This window comes from Caretta caretta, chromosome 1 (genome assembly GCF_965140235.1).
Source record: "Caretta caretta isolate rCarCar2 chromosome 1, rCarCar1.hap1, whole genome shotgun sequence".
Lineage (NCBI taxonomy): Eukaryota > Metazoa > Chordata > Testudines > Cheloniidae > Caretta > Caretta caretta.
In genome coordinates this window covers 166647937-166664718 of record NC_134206.1, presented here as the reverse complement: position 1 = coordinate 166664718, position 16782 = coordinate 166647937, and the positions used below count along the sequence as shown (strand labels likewise).

Genomic DNA, 16782 nt, shown 5'->3' with positions numbered 1-16782 from the left:
GATTTTATAAATTTGATCATGAAGACTCAACAACATACTACCTGGTTAATTTAAGTCAGCTATTACTTTGACGTTATCACATCCTATGGAGCAGTCTATGATCATTTTAAAATACTTTTTCCAAGCACTTAGTCCATGTAGTTCATTTAGCAAGAGAGGGCCTATAACAGTTAAATCTCACATTCTATCAGAAAATGTCATTTTACATTTAAAATGATCAGTTTCACCTTAGTTTTAAAGGTACTTTTTTATATTGCAACATTTTGATTACCCCTCTAGTTATAGAACCCATGCAATTAATATTTTACAGTAGTTAATTTTATAAAGACAGACAACAAGAGTTTTAAGGTTTTCAAATGCACAAAAATTCAGTAATCTTTAATCAGAGAGTGGGATCTGGACCCATAAACTTCCAAAAGACGAACGTCAACTTAATATTTTCAATCCAAAACTCCTTTCAGAAGACTGTATGTTGACAAATAATACTAAATAAATGAAGTAGTCATGGTTTCCACTCTATAATTAAATTCTACAAGAGAAGAAAAATGAAAGATGAGAACAATACTTTAAGATCAAACTAGACATCTGAAATTTCCGTTGTGATTAATACAGATAATTTTAGAATAACATTTGGTAAGGACATTCACTGCACATATTTCACAAAAAATTTCAAGTTTTAAACTACATCAGAAAGGTTAAAAATAAGGCTCTTGAAAATGACACTTCAGAATCAATATTTAATCAGAACATTTAATACATTCTGCAGTACTTCTTGTGGCAGCTAAGGTGCCTCTATCAGCAGACTCATATCTACTTCTGAATACAGAATTGTAGAAGCTCTGATGTTCTGAGACATTTGTTTAACCATTTAAGTATATTTGTAGAGTCCATTCATACTGTGAAATGGAGATAAACTGTCATAACTACTATGTAAAAAAAAAAACCCTCCAAAAAGTGTGATAATCAAGTTTTGGTTATTTTTAAAACTATTTTTTTGTTGTAAGTTTCCATCAGAGAAGAAAAAAATTAGCAGCCAAAGGTGCTCAATGCAGGGAGTGATTCAGAGGCAGGGAGAAGTGCAGGAGAAGGAAGAGGAAAGGTGATATTTATAGGCTTTCAACTAGAATTTAAAATCTTTAACCCATCAAAGACCCATTCAGCCCTAATCCTAAGCATGCTTAAGCACTGTGCTGAATAGGGATCAATTTAAGCACATACTTAAGTGCTTTGGTGCAACTGCTTTTAAGGTTGACACATTCTTTGATGTGAAAAAATATCTAGAATGTTGACATAAACACAAAGCATTAATTTCCTGTTCCATAGAAAATTTCTTCTAAAAAAATGTTTCAATGCCTATTTGTTGATTTTCAGTCAAAGTAAGCAGTCCAACAACTGAGAATTACTGTACATTTAAGAGACCAAATTCACTGCTGGTGTAAATGGGCACAAGTACACTGATGCTTTTTAAGGTAGTGGAGAATTTGGTTCAGTATCTGATTACTTGGAAGCGAAGTCCCTAATTGCTAACATTGATCTTTAGTATTTTATAGCTTAGGGAAGAATTTCAGCCTTCTGTGCATACACAGTGTACTGCAAATGTGCTTTTAATTTTTTTTTAAATAAATGTTTAAAAAGAGAGGGTTACTCACCTTGTGCAGTAACTGAGGTTCTTCTTGATGGTTGTCCCTGTGGGTGCTCCACTTTAGGTGTCTTGGTGCCCTGCGCTTCTTGTTGGAGACTTTTGGTAGCAGTGCCCAGGTTGGCCGTGCTCACGCTGCTCCGAGCAGCTACCCCAGGCGCGCAGCCAACAGCCACCCAGTTCCTTCTCTACCCACAGAGGATCGAGTTGAAACTCCAAACCAGAGGGGAGGAGGGTGGGTAGTAGAGCACCCACAGGGACAATCATCTCGAAGAACCTCAATTACTGCACAAGGTGAGTAACCTTCTCTTCTTCGAAGTGTGTTCCACTTTAGGTGACTGAAGATCAGTGCCCCTTGGTGAAGAGGAGGGGCTTCGGAGCCTATGTATGTTCAGTGGAGAGCACCGATAGACTGAAGTGAGCATCTGTAGCTGACTGCTGTTCCAGGGCATAATGTTTGGTGAAAGTATGGGGCAATGCTCAGGTAGCTGCTTTACCAATATCAGTGATGGATACATGTTTGAGAAAGGCTATGGATGTGGACATAGCTCTAGTGGAATGTGTGCGAAGTCCAGAAGGAGCTTTCAAATTGTAATTTTGGTAACATCGCTTGATACAATTAAAGATCCATTTAGAAAGTCTCTGTTTGGAAATGGTTTGGCCTCTTGATCGTTCTGTTGTGGATACGAATAGCCTGGACGATTTTCTGAATGTTTTTGTTCTCTCTACATAGAACACAAGCACTCTGTGGATGTCTAGCATGTAAAGGGATGCCTCCCTGTTGCTGGCGTGTGGCTTGGGGAAGAATACAGCTAAGTAAATGGGTTTGTTGAGATGGAAGAGAGAGGCAACCTTGGGTATGAATTTAGTGTGTGAGCATAGGATTACTTTGTCCTTGAGGAATGTGGTATAAGGTGGCTGAGCCATTAGGGCACCCAACTCTCCCACCCTTCATACTGATGTGATAGCTACTAAAAAGGCGACCTTCATGGATAAGTGTAGGAACGAGCAGGTCACTAGCGGTTCAAAGGGTTTGCCCATGGGGGCACGGAGAACCAGGCTGAGGTTCCACATAGGTGGTCGGGTCCCTTAATGTAGGATAAGTGTTCTCAATAAAAGGGCTTAGTGAGTGGATGGGTGAAAATGGGGAGTCCATCTACCTTGTTGTGAAAGGTGGTGATGGCTGATAAGTGCATTCTGAGTGAGCTAGTCGAGAGGCCTGATTTGAGTGTCAATATGTACTCAAAGATAGTGGGTAACGGGGCAGATTGTGGAATGATTTGCTTGTCTCAGCACCAAATGGAGAATCTTTTCCACTTGTGTGCATATGTTTCTCATGTGGAGTGATGTCGGTTGTTAAGTAGAATGTCTTGGACCTCCTTGGAGCAGTTTGTTTTGAGTTCTGTCATCCATTGATTAGCCATGCCTTGAGACAAAGTGTTGGAATGTTAGGGTGATGCAGGCATTCTGCATCCTGTGTCAGTAGGTGACGCAGGAGGGGAAGGATTCATGATCTGACAGACATCTGGGTCAGGTAAGAGAACTATGTTTGTCTAGGCCACGTTGGTGTAATCAAGATGACCCTGGATTTGTCTGGTCTGATCTTGTGTAGGATACGACTCAACACGGAGATCGGGGGTAAGGCGTACAGGAGTGGGGCTTCCCATTTGAGGAGGAAGGTGTCTCAGAGAGAGTTATGTCCCAGTCCTGCTTGGAGGCAGTATTGTGGGAATTTGGCATTGTGGGTCGTGGAGAAGAGGTCTATTGAGGGGAATCCCCATTGTCGGAATATAGTTTGCAGAATTTGTGGGTCCAGTTCCCACTTGTGCATCTGTGAGAAGTTCCTGCTGTGGTCATCTGCTGTGGCATTCTGGTTTCCAGGTAGGTAGGATGCAGTGATGTCTACGTTGTTGAAAATGCACCATTGCCAGAGGTGGACTGCTTCTGTGCAGAAAAGATAAGAGAGGGCCCCTCCTTGGCGATTTATATAAAACAGTCGCCAAGTTGTCCATGAGAATCTGGACAGTTTTGTTGTGGATCGGGGGAGAAAGTGATGATAGGCATTTCGAACTGGTCAGAGCTCCAGTATATTTATGTGGAGATTTGACTCCTGTAGGGACCATCGGGCCTGGATGGTGTTGTGGGGCAAGTGTGACCCCATCCTACCAGAGAGGCATCCGTGGTGATAGTGACTGATGGGGTTTACCTTTGGAAGGGAACGCCTGAGCGGACATTTGTTTGTTTTGTCCACCATGTGAGCAAGTCTTTCACTCTCCTGGGCATTGTAAGCCATCTGTTCATCAAATGTCTGTGAGGAATGTATACAGTGCATTGCCAGGTTTGTAGACTTCTCATATGCAGGCTGGCATGTTTCACGACAAACGTCGTAGCCGACATGTGTCCTAGAAGTTGTAGGCATGTTCTGGCGGACGTTTGTGGACTGTGTCTTAATGTTGTGATTAGGTTTGTTAAGGCAAGAAACCATTGTTGGGGTAGCCATGCTGATGCCGTGACACAGTTGAGGTATACCCCTATAAAGTCCAGTTGTTGGGTTGGGGTCAGGGTGGATTTCTGTAGGTTGATTTGTCACCCTAAGTTTGTAAATAGGGTTAGAGTGGCGTGAACTGCCTCGTCATAAGTTGGTGCTTTTAACAGGCAGTCGTCTACATCGGGGAATATGGTCACAACCTGCGTGTGAAGATGTGCTGCTGCCACAGCCAGTACTTTGGAAAAAACCCTTGGGAGCCGTAGAGAGGCCAAAGGAAAGTATTTGTATTGATAGTGTAGGTTGCCAAGAGTGAATCGTAAGAGTCTCCTGTGCGTGGGGTGGATATTGACGTGAAAATAAGCATCCTGCAGACCGAGGGCTGAGAGCCAATCTCCTTTCTCCAATGCCGGAATTATGGTTGCTAGCGTTACCATCTTGAAGTGCTGTGTTCTCACAAACTTGTTTAGTTTGTGTCGGTGCAGAATGGGCCTCCATTCACCTGTTTTCTTCGGAGTGAGAAAGTAATGCGAGTAGAACCCCCGAGTCCTGTGGAACCAGTACCGGTTCAGCACAGCACCTAATTGCAGGAGATGGTGTATTTCCTGCTGTAAGAGGTGCTTGTGAGATCAGTCCCTGAAGAGGAACGGGGGTGGGTAGATGGAATGGAAAGAAAGGGGATGGAATAGCTCAGTGGTTTGAGCATTGGCCTGCTAAACCCAGGGTTGTGAGTTCAATCCTTGAGGGGGCCATTTAGGGATCTGGGGCAAAAATTGGGGATTGGTCCTGCTTTGAGCAGGGGGCTGGACTAGATGACCTCCTGAGGTCCCTTCCAACCCTAACCTTCTATGATTCTATGAATAGCCCTTCTGTATAATCTCCAGAACCCACTTGTCTGTAATGATGATTCTCCAGACTGGGTAAAAGAATGTAAGGCAGTCCCCAAATGGGCTGGGGATTAGAGGTGACTCTGGGATTGGAGAATATGGGGCTATCGTGTCCTTGACCAACACTTCAAAACTATTGCCTAGAAGTGGATGGCTGAGACGTAGACGACTGGTCCCGCGTCTGACGGTGTCTCGTTGGGCGCTGCTTGCAGAATTGATCATAATGTTGTTGAGGCTGAGCGTATGGGTCAGGACGGAATCGCTGGTTGTAGAATCTGCTGTGTTTCTTTTTGTTCACAGGGATATAGATACCAAGCATCTGTAATGTTGTACGAGGGTCCTTCAGGGTGTGTAAGGAGATGTCCGTGCTCTGCAAACAATTTTTGCCCCTCAAAAGTAAGTCCTCTACTGTCGCCTGGACCACCTTGGGGAAGCCACAGAGATGGAGCCATAAAGCCCTCCACATGACAACAGATGTGGTGATGGAGCGAACCGCCATGTCAGCAGAATCCAGAGAAGGCTGCAAGGCAGTTCTGGCGATGAGGAAGCCTTTTGCTATATCGGCTTTATATAGTTATTTTTTTTCAGATGGGATGTGCTCAATAAAAGATGACATCTAAGAAAAAATGTGTGTACACTTAACCAGTAATGCAGAGTAGTTTGCTATGCAAAACTGGAGGGTCACTGATGAATTGCCTTTCTTGCCGAAGAAGTCTAGGCATTTCCAATCTTTATCATAGGGTTGGTTTTGGTTTGATATTGCTTCCCCCCTTGATTAACTGCCTCTACCACCAATGAGTTTGAAGTAGGGTGGGTAAACAAGAACTCAGCTCCTTTAGCCGGCATGTAGTACTTCTTGTCAGATCGCTTACACGAAGGTGGGGCTGTGGCTGGAGTCTGTCCTACAGTTTTTGCTGGGTCCATGATGGCAGCATTAATGGGTAGTGCTAACTTGGCTGACGGAGAAGCTTGCAATATATCTGTCAGCTTGTGTTGAGTCTCTGGTAACTCAGCCAGTGGGATGTCTAATGAATCTGCTACTTTTTTAAATAAATCCTGAGAGTATTTAAAGTCATCTCCCAACGTGTGTGTGTGTGTGTGTGTGTGTGTGTGTCATTATTGTGTTATCCGGAGACGAAGTGAGGATTTGAGTAGGTGGGAGGGGAACATCCTCTGGCCTGTCTGCAGATTCCTCAACTTCTTCCTCCAGCAGTTCTGGGGAAGCCAGAGCAGATGGCAGACACGATTGCTGTGTCCTGGATCTGGATGGATTGGATGGCTGGGTTTTTTGGGTTCTGTATAATGCCCAGGGGTTCCAGTATGCTCACTGCGGCAGGAAGGCCATGGGAGGGGGCCCCCATTGTGGGGGTTGCCTATCCACGCCCTGTGGCTGAGCAGGTCCAGGTTTAGGAGAGGAGTGGTGAGATGTGTCCACTCCTGTCTCCACTTCCTCCTCTTCATCACTGGAGAGAGGAGGGGCCAAGCCAGCAGGTATAATGATGACACTTAGCGCCGATCTGGCCGGGGTGCCGTCGGTGCCAAAGAGTGGAGTTCCCGGGGTGAAAGCAGTAAGGAGGTCTGCAGGGCTGACAAACTGCTGCAGTACCAGGATACTCAGTGCCGACAGCGCAGGCAAGCTCAGGCTAGGAACCAGTGTTGTCAGTGCAGCAGACCTGTCATATTGTATTGGTGCAGCAGGTGGCGCCTTAGCACTGCTCTGTGGCTGAGGTTTCTGTTCCCTTCACACTGAGCTATAAGGCTTAGTTTTGCCGCTGCAAGAGTGAGACCGCACAGGGTCTTTCACTCCTCGGAGCGGACGATGCCATTGCCTCGTGGCCTGGCGCTCTGGGTGCCATTGGTACCGTGGCAGTTTTTGCAGTCATGGATTGCCTTTTAATTTTTTTTTTTTTTTTAAAAGGGGAATTCTGGTGTGGTGAGGAGTGAGAGGCATTTTTGTGGCTTTGCTAGGACCAGGGTCCTTAGCAGCCATTTTTGAAAAGGACCCCATATCTGAGGCAGCTGCAGGTGACGACTGGAGAGGTGGTGTCCTGGACTCAGGGTCAGAGGCAGGTCAGAGGGATCCCTCCATCATTAAAAGTTTGAATTGGAAGTCCCTGGCCTTTCTTGTCTGTGCTGTGAGTTTCTTGCAGTGGGGACTCTTTACCTATCTGGCTTTAAGATTAAACTTAATAAGTTTATGGAGGAGATAGTATGATGGGATAGCATGATTTTGGCAATTAATTGATCTTTAACTATTCATGATAAATAGGCCCAATGGCCTGTGATGGGATGTTAGATGGGGTGGGACCTGAGTTACTACAGAGAATTCTTTCCTGGGTATCTGGCTGGTGAATCCTGCCCATATGCTCAGGGTTCAGCTGATCGCCATATTTGGGGTTGGAAGGAATTTTCCTCCAGGGCAGATTGGAAGAGGCCCTGGGGGTTTTTCACCTTCCTCTGTAGCATGGGGCATGGGTCACTTGCTGGAGGATTCTCTGCTCCTCGAAGTCTTTAAACCACGATTTGAGGACTTCAATAGCTCAGACATAGGTGAGAGGTTTTTCGCAGGAGTGGGTGGGTGAGATTCTGTGGCCTGCGTTGTGCAGGTCAGACTAGATGATCATAAAGGTGCCTTCTGACCTTAATATCTGTGAATCTATGAATCCATGAGTAAAGTCTCTCTCTCCCAGGCAACGGACACACTGCGAGTGGCCATCTGTCACTGGTATTGAGAGTCTGCATGTCAGACAGCACTTGAAACCTGGCGAGCCAGGCATGTCCGAGGCTAGCTGAATAAAGAATGGGAATAGTCCCAGTCTAATTCCTCTTCAGGGACTATCAGCCTGAGGCGGGGAGAAAAACAGAGAGGTTTTCTTTTTTTTTAAATGGGAAACGAAAGAAAAATGAAGGGAGATTAACAATGAGGGAAATTAAACTGAGAAAAGGGCAGAGAATAAAAGCAATATGAAAGTAGATAAGGGTGCGGCCAACCAGGGCACTGCTACCAAAAGTCTCCAACTAGAAGTGCAGGGTGCCACAATATCTAAAGTGGAGCACCCATAGGGACAGTCCTCGAAGAATTATTGCTTTTCTTAAACAAAGGGTTTGTTTTTAAATGATACTTTAGCTAGTACACAGAACAGAGCATTCAATGTTACTGAATTAAAATGTCAAATTATTTTGGAGTATTGTATATTTTAATGAACACCATGAATTAAACAGAATAAATGTACTTTAGTTAAAATTAGGACTCAGCTTTCCCACCTTGAAATGAATTAGCTCCAGTATGAAGCTCCAAGTATTTCTGTGCAAGATTTAGAGAGATCTCTTAAGAAAAAGTATCTATTAAGTTGCCTAGTCTGTAAGGTACACATTTGTGTTATTGTGAAATGTATTCAATTTTGGAAAACATTTTTTCATATAAAGGTACAAGATTACAATTCTACTGTTACATGACAAGATGTAAGAACACGTAATTTATATTTTAGGTAACTATCAAAATGAAAAATTCTCAAGAAATTAAAAAAATAATATTCAGGGTTTACATTTTCAGTATACAAGGACAATATAGAATCACCTAAGTGTTATCTTACTGCTGTGCTGTTATCCTGCTGTGCTTAGGTATCAGAAGTTTAATCATTAATGGTACTTTTTTTTTTTGTTCTGGGGCTTTTCTGTGGTCTGTGATGTTAAGTCAAGGTAGGCTGTGTTAAGGCACAACACTAAAATATTCAGTTGTACACTTACTTGCTGTTGTGAAGTAACCGATTCTGAAGGCAAGCTGTGGGATGACCTACTCCGAGGAGGTGGTTGCGGTGGTGCTTCCAGATTCTGTGGAGGAGTTGTCTGAGATGTATGCATCATCATAGGCATAAGAGGCTCCTGCATTTTTTGAACAGATGGTGGCTGAATGGTGGGTTGAAGAGGAACTACGGCCTGAGGTTTAAGTGGTTCAGGAAGCAAAGGTGACACTACAAATACATTTACAATGCATTTTATTAGAAATATATTCTGGATGTTTTCTCCATAAAAATGATTAATAAAATAGATATCTAGATAACTAAGGTCAAACATAAAATGTATTTTGAAAGTCACTGTTGTACAGATGTACACTCTGAACAATACATATTTAAGACAGTTTTATCAGTCAGTTTAGGATGGAGGTTGAAGGTGGTCCCATTGAAAGTCAATTGGTCGTGTGCTCCTAAATCACTTAGGTACTTTTGAATATCCCAAGATAACACTAGTGGTGCAGCCATCAGGAGCACCAGGCTACCACAACACACAATGTGTTACATATTCCTCTTGGCACATTAAAAATTACTTGTGAAATACATCTAAGGTAGGAGGTAGTACTATTTCCAGGGCAAAATGAGGCAGCACACTTCTTAAGTATTTTCCCTCTAAAAGCACATTACACTTGAGGCACCATGATCTACACTGGCTGCTAGTTTATTTCTAAGTGCAGTTTAAGGCATTAGCTGCTGACTTAGATTATTCCATGCATTATGAGTAAGGCTAAGTTTTAGTCATGGATATTTTTAGTAAAAGTCATGGACAGTGAACAAAAATTCACAGCCCCTGTGACCTGTCCATGACATTTACTAAAAAATACCCATGATTAAAAATTGGGGGGGGGGGGTGGAGGTGGTGGACAACGGCCTTCCTGGGGGCCCCACGGGTGCTGGGGGAGGGTGGCACGCAACCTGGGACTCCTGCACCCCAAAAGTGGTGACATTTCCCTTGCTCAGCTCCGTCCTAGGCGAAGGCATGGCCAGGAAGCTCTGCACACTGCTTCCACCTGCAGGCACCACCCCCGCAGCTCCCATTGGCCCTGGTTCCCAGCCAACAGGAGCTGTGAAGCCAGTGCTCTGGGCGGAGGCAGTGCATGGAGTTGCCTGGCCATCTAGGATGGAGCTGAGTGAGGGGATGTCACCGCTTCCAGAGAGCCCCCCAGGTAAGTGCTGCCCAGAGTCCTCCTCACCTTGTCCCATGCCCCTTCCCCCCCAACTCTGCTTCTGGGGAAGGGGAACACCGGGGCCCAAGACTGCTCCAGCAGCGGCCGGTGTGACTGGCGCAGGGGCTGCCTGAGTTGCCTTTGAGCCAGGCGCACTGGCTGCTGCAGAAATCATGGAGGTCATGGAAAGTCACATAATCCGTGACCTTCGTGACAAACTCACAGCCTTAATTATGAGGAATGGCCATACATTATTACATGAAAGAATCGTCTTGTTTCACAGAAAACTGATGGCTTTTTCAGTTGGAAGCAAATCAAAGGTAAGGGTGGGACAGGTTTGGATAGGGTAAATAAGGCAGCCAACCTACATTTGCCATTAAACAGTAGATTACATTTCCTTTTCTTCTAAAGTATAGCATTACCTCTTGGCGGTTCAGCTGGCTTGGTTTGGGTTTCAAGTGTTGGCCTCCCCACAGACGGACGGACATGGCTTTGTGGTGCACTAATAACTCCAGCTCGGGGTGGAACAGTCTGAAATAATAATTGGTAAAAATAAAATACTTTAGCTATACTTCTGGAACTAACGTGATCTCCTGCTGAATGACTGATGATTTTTTTTGTATTGCAGCCATGCCAAGGGCCCCCAGTCATAGACCAGAAGCTCTACTGTTCTCAGAACTGTACAAACACGTAACAAAAAGACAGTCTTTTACCCAGAGAAGTGGGAGTCACATAGGTGGCTTAAAACCTTTGTTCTTCTGTCTCAAGAAATATATGTTCATGTCATTCTGAAAGTAGTAATAGTTTTGTCAGAATTGGTAAATTGCTAATAAAAATTTGGTGGAGTTGAAAACCACTCAGAGGTCATTTCTAAACAGAAGCAAAGGAGTACTGCAGGATGGGAAATGAAGAATCACCATTTTCCGGAATCAGAGATACTCTGGGATAGAAAAGACCTAACAAGCAATCATTGTAAACCATTTATACAGCACTATAAAAGTTTACCAAGCCCTTTACAAACCCCAGTAATAATGCATTCCATGCCCCGAAGACCTGTGATGTGCAGTGCAGAAAATGTTATGCTTGACATGGGATTTATTCTTTAGAACCCATTTTTGCAAATCTTACATGTAGGTACAGTGTCTCCAGGAAGGATGGGGACATTCTGCCTAACCAAAGAGTGCCAGTAAATATGTAGGCTATTGGATATCCTTTTTTGATGAACTTGTAGAGCAGAGCATTAAAGGAGAAATATAAAACTATTCCAAAGAGGAATTTAATTTGAAAGAACACACATGCCTATAAACTGCATGTGGTGTGAGTCATGCTACCAAGAATGGATACCAGAAGAACACGAATGATCACGTAAAGCAAATGTTTTCTGTCCCCAGTTTATCCATGGTTGCCAATCCTCCTGTGAGATTTAACAACAGTGAGAATGTCCCAGGGACGTTTTTGGAAAAACTTATTCACATAATTCCTCAAACTGTGTCTTTAAAAAAAGAAGAAGAAGATATCACCCTTGATCTAGCCTAATACATTTACTAGATTTAGAAGACAATGTTTAATGGCCCTGGTCCAGTATACCTGGGTTAAGTCCATCTGACTTTTAAATGCTTTAAGCCACCAAGCATCAAAAAATCAAAAACACGTATAGTTTTCTTCCTTTTGACTGCCAAGTGGCAAAAAAACAAAACAACAACAAAAACCCAAAACCCACACCCAAAAAACCCAAGGTAGTTTTTAGAAACAAGTTTTGTTAGAATAAAACTCATCCCAAGAAACATGCCCACTTCTTTTCCTTTGGATGTTTAGGAACTGGATATTTAGGATGATATTCCAAGATCTATAAAAGAAGTTGTTTTCCTTAGGAAACCTATATAGGCTCCTCTGAATCGGAACAGAATAGAAATAAAGGCTGAAGCCGTCCTTAAAACCACACAGTATTCGTGAAATAAGCAATAATAGGACACTGTGGCTGTCTCTAATTCTGTAAGTCTTATAGCAGAAATAACTGCTGCCAGAAAGGCCATGTAAATCAAGGAAAATAAGGAAATTGAGCTCTGAGATTTGAATGATTAATGGGTTAGGGCTCTAAGAACCAACTAGTTTTGGACTGAAGTTCAGATGGTGGTCTTTAAGAAATCCTTCACATACAGATAGGAAGGGATGAGATTTGGTTTGTTTTACTGAATTATGCCAGCAATTGCCAAGATGTGGACCTTCCAGGAATTGGCCTTTAGCCCCAAATTTAATTCTTTTTGAAAAAGTGGTACAAAATGTTAATTTTGATCTGATTTATTCCATTTCCTGGAATAGGAACTATTGGTGGAATCTTTGCTGGGTGCCAGCCAGTTTTAACAACTTCTTTGGAGTATCCCTTTTTGGTTAGTAATGGCAACAGTCTCATGTCAGCGCCAGAAAAGGGACAGGAAAAGATTTCTCCCATGGCTCAAATTGTTTCTGTTTCCTCAGAAATGGAAACAGCCAGTTTAACACTTCTGATGGAACAATGATGGCCAGATTGTTGAAAAATTACCTCAAGATCCTTGCACTAGTCAGGTCTGGGGCAGCAGGAAGGTTGTTTCAGTACTAGTTGTCCAGGAAAAACAACAACTGAAGATTGAAAATAACCTCTGCTTTCTCTTGGCAGGGTCTTTGCTTTCTCACGAGCTAATGTGGTATGAAGGGCATCCACAATGAGGTATCTACATTTCTGGTTTTGTGGAGGATAGATGACTCAGATTCAACTTTATGATTAGCAAGGACTTTGCCTCAATGGTTTCTCCCCAACACATCTTCCTTCTGGTCAGTAGCTAGGCCAGATTTTCCTAGATGCGATAGCTGATGGATGCCTTCATCAAGTAGTTGCTGAACCGACTAGAGGGGATGCCATTTTAGATTCGGTTTTGGTGAGTAGCGAGGACCTCATAGAAGAAATGCTTGTAGGGGACAATCTTGGTTCAAGTGATCATGAGCTAATTCAGTTCAAACTGAAGGGAAGGATTAACAAAAATAAATCTGCAACTAGGGTTTTTGATTTTAAAAGGGCTGACTTTCAAAAATTAAGGAAATTAGTTAGGAAAGTGGATTGGACTGAAGAACTTATGGATCTAAAGGTAGAGGAGGCCTGGGATTACTGTAAATCAAAGCTGCAGAAGCTATCGGAAGCCTGCATCCCGAGAAAGGGGAAAAAATTCATAGGCAGGAGTTGTAGACCAAGCTGGATGAGCAAACATCTCAGAGAGGTGATTAAGAAAAAGCAGAAAGCATACAGGGAGTGGAAGATGGGAGGGATCAGCAAGGAAAGCTACCTTATTGAGGTCAGAACATGTAGGGATAAAGTGAGACAGGCTAAAAATCAAGTAGAGTTGGACCTTGCAAAGGGAATTAAAACCAACAGTAAAAGGTTCTATAGCTATATAAAGAAGAAGAAAACAAAGAAAGAAGAACTGGGACCGCTAAACACTGAGGATGGAGTGGAGGTTAAGGATAATCTAGGCATGGCCCAATATCTAAACAAATACTTTGCCTCAGTCTTTAATAAGGCTAATGAGGATCTTTGGGATAATGGTAGCATGACAAATGGGAATGAGGATATGGAGGTAGATATTACCATATCTGAGGTAGAAGCGAAACTCAAACAGCTTAATGGGACTAAATTAGGGGGCCCAGATAATCTTCATCCAAGAATATTAAAGGAATTGGCACCCGAAATTGCAAGCCCATTAGCAAGAATTTTTAATGAATCTGTAAACTCAGGAGTTGTACCGTATGATTGGAGAATTGCTAACATAGTTCCTATTTTTAAGAAAGGGAAAAAACGTGATCCAGGTAACTACAGGCCTGTTAGTTTGACATCTGTAGTATGCAAGGTCTTGGAAAAAATTTTGAAGGAGAAAGTAGTTAAGGACATTGAAGTCAATGGTAAATGGGACAAAATACAACATGGTTTTACAAAAGGTAGATCGTGCCAAACCAACCTGATCTCTTCCTTTGAGAAAGTAACAGATTTTTTAGACAAAGGAAACGCAGTGGATCTAATTTACCTAGATTTCAGTAAGGCGTTTGATACCATACCACATGAGGAATTATTAGTTAAATTGGAAAAGATGGGGATCAATATGAAAACTGAAAGGTGGATAAGGAATTGGTTAAAGGGGAGACTACAACAGGTCCTACTGAAAGGTGAACTGTCAGGCTGGAGGGAGGTTACCAGTGGAGTTCCTCAAGGATCAGTTTTGGGACCAATCTTATTGAATCTTTTTATTACTGACCTCGGCACAAAAAGTGGGAGTGTGCTAATAAAGTTTGCGGATGATACAAAGCTGGGAGGCATTGTCAATTTAGAGAAGGACCGGGATATCATACAGGAAGATCTGGATTACCGTGTAATCTGGAGTAATAGTAATAGGATGAAATTTAATAGTGAGAAGTGTAAGGTTATGCATTTACGGATTAATAACAAGAATTTTAGTTATAAACTGGGGACGCATCAATTAGAAGTAATGGAGGAGGAGAAGGACCTTGGAGTATTGGTTGATCACAGGATGACTATGAGCCGCCAATGTGATATGGCTGTGAAAAAAGCTAATGCGGTCTTGGGATGCATCAGGAGAGGTATTTCCAGTAGAGATAAGGAGGTGAGACCTCACCTGGAATACTGTGTGCAGTTCTGGTCTCCCACGTTTAAGAAGGATGAATTCAAACTGGAACAGGTACAGAGAAGGGCTACTAGGACGATCCAAGGAATGGAAAACCTGTCTTATGAAAGGAGACTCAAGGAGCTTGGCTTGTTTAGCCTAACTAAAAGAAGGTTGAGGGGAGATATGATTGCTCTCTATAAATAGATCAGAGGGATAAATACCGGAGAGGGAGAGGAATTATTTAAGCTCAGTACCAATGTGGACACAAGAACAAATGGATATAAACTGGTCATTGGGAAGTTTAGACTTGAAATTAGACGAAGGTTTCTAACCATCAGAGGAGTGTAGTTTTAGAATGGCCTTCCAAGGGAAGCAGTGGGGGCAAAAGATCTATCTGGCTTTAAGATTAAACTTGTTAAGTTTATGGAGGAGATGGTATGATGGGATAACATGATTTTGGTAATTAATTGATCTTTAAATATTCATGGTAATTAGGCCTAATGGCCTGTGATGGGATGTTAGATGAGTTACCCAGGAAAGAATTTTCTGTAGTATCTGGCTGGTGAATCTTACCCATATGCTCAGGGTTCAGCTGATCGCCATATTTGGTGTCAGGATGGAATTTTCCTCCAGGGCAGATTGGAAGAGGCCCTGGAGGTTTTTCGCTTTCCTCTGTAGCATGGGGCACAGGTCACTTGCTGGAGGATTCTCTGCTCCTCGAAGTCTTTAAACCACGATTTGAGGACTTCAATAGCTCAGACATAGGTGAGGTTTTTCAGGAGTTGGTGGGTGAGATTCTGTGGCCTGCATTGTGCAGGAGGTCAGACTAGAGGATCATAATGGTCCCTTCTGACCTTAGTATCTATGAATCTATGTGGATTGAAGAGATCTCAGAACTGATTATCTCCTGCCTAGGACATGGGGATCTAACCTAAGTGCTGACTTGGTGGTAGGCTATTGAGTTCTTGTGCTGTATTGATAATGGAAGAAAACTTTGGAGTTATTTGCAGCAAAGGCAAAAATTCCCTTCAGTACCTCTTAAGAGGAGATCTATGCAGGCTAAGGTCATGTCTACACAGTAGGGTAATGTGCACTACAGGGGTGTGATTTCTAAAGTGCATTAACATATTAAACCTTAATTGTTCCATGTAAACTCTGCAGGTATGCACTAATAGTTCTCTAGTGCTCTTTAACATAGCGCTGTTTCAAAGAATACTACCTAAAAATTCCCTAGTGCGCATCAGTAGTCTATGTGGACCAATTAATGCATAACATGTGAGAGTGCTTTAGAAGTCACACTCCCACAGAGTGCATTGTCCTACCATGCAGACATGCCCTAAGCAATTTCTCAGGACTGTTAGCCTTGGCCTCTGTCTTGTCAGTCATTTTGGGGGCCTATCCAAGGAGGAGCACTGCTGAGGTACCTTAGAGAAGGGAGACAACATTCTCTAATAGACAGCGAAAGCCCAAGGAGTCAATTTAGACATGTAAGTACATTTTCAATTTTGCTGCCTTTCGTTTTGTTTAGATAAAGTGCTGTAAGTATCCAAGAATCTAAGGAGACAGAGCTTAACTCCAAAGCCAAAAAGTGATTGGTCTGGATCTGCCTCCCTCCTCATCAGTTCACTAGGAAATAGAATGTATTGGCAGACACCGATACAGAAAAAAACATCTTAACCCCCGTTTATCTCCAAGCATTTTGTAAACGGCTCTTTTGGTGGAATTCCCTACAACTTCCTATAGAAGACCAAAATATAGCCTAAGTGATTTTTATTTTCAAAAATATTTCTTTATATCTAGCCTCAATTCGCTTTAACAAGTTCATTCCGTAACTTCTTTCTTTCACAAACTGATGGACACTTAATGCCTCAAACGCACACAAAAATATTCTATCTAGAATATGCTACTGCAGTTTATTTTCCTCTGAAACTGCTATTGTTGTGATTGCAGTGAGGAACAAACAGAAGGAGCAGAGATCTCCTAAGCAACAGAGCTCCCATTTTTCATGCAAATGTCCTAATAAATACAAGCCTTCCGCAACCCAGTAAATACTATATAGGTTCTTCCTAGGATATTTTGCAAAGCATTGTGAGACGCATCAGCAAAGCTTTAAACAATTATTTCCAATATTTGTAGACAGCTATCACCTCTTAGCAGTCTTTTTAACA

The 16782-nt window shown here is 42.6% G+C and overlaps 1 protein-coding gene across 8 annotated transcripts in view; it reads right to left on the bottom strand.

The window, feature by feature from the left end:
- The window catches only part of SYNJ1 (synaptojanin 1), a 107655-nt gene that overhangs the window by 5544 nt on the left and 85329 nt on the right, over positions 1-16782 (bottom strand). For all 8 annotated transcript variants that reach the window (XM_075133093.1, XM_075133101.1, XM_075133109.1 and 5 more), the window contains 2 exons: positions 10391-10499; positions 8759-8982 (listed from right to left, as the gene is read on the bottom strand). In XM_075133093.1, coding sequence (XP_074989194.1) covers positions 8759-8982; positions 10391-10499 — 333 coding nt within the window. The remainder of the gene's footprint in view (positions 1-8758; positions 8983-10390; positions 10500-16782) is intronic.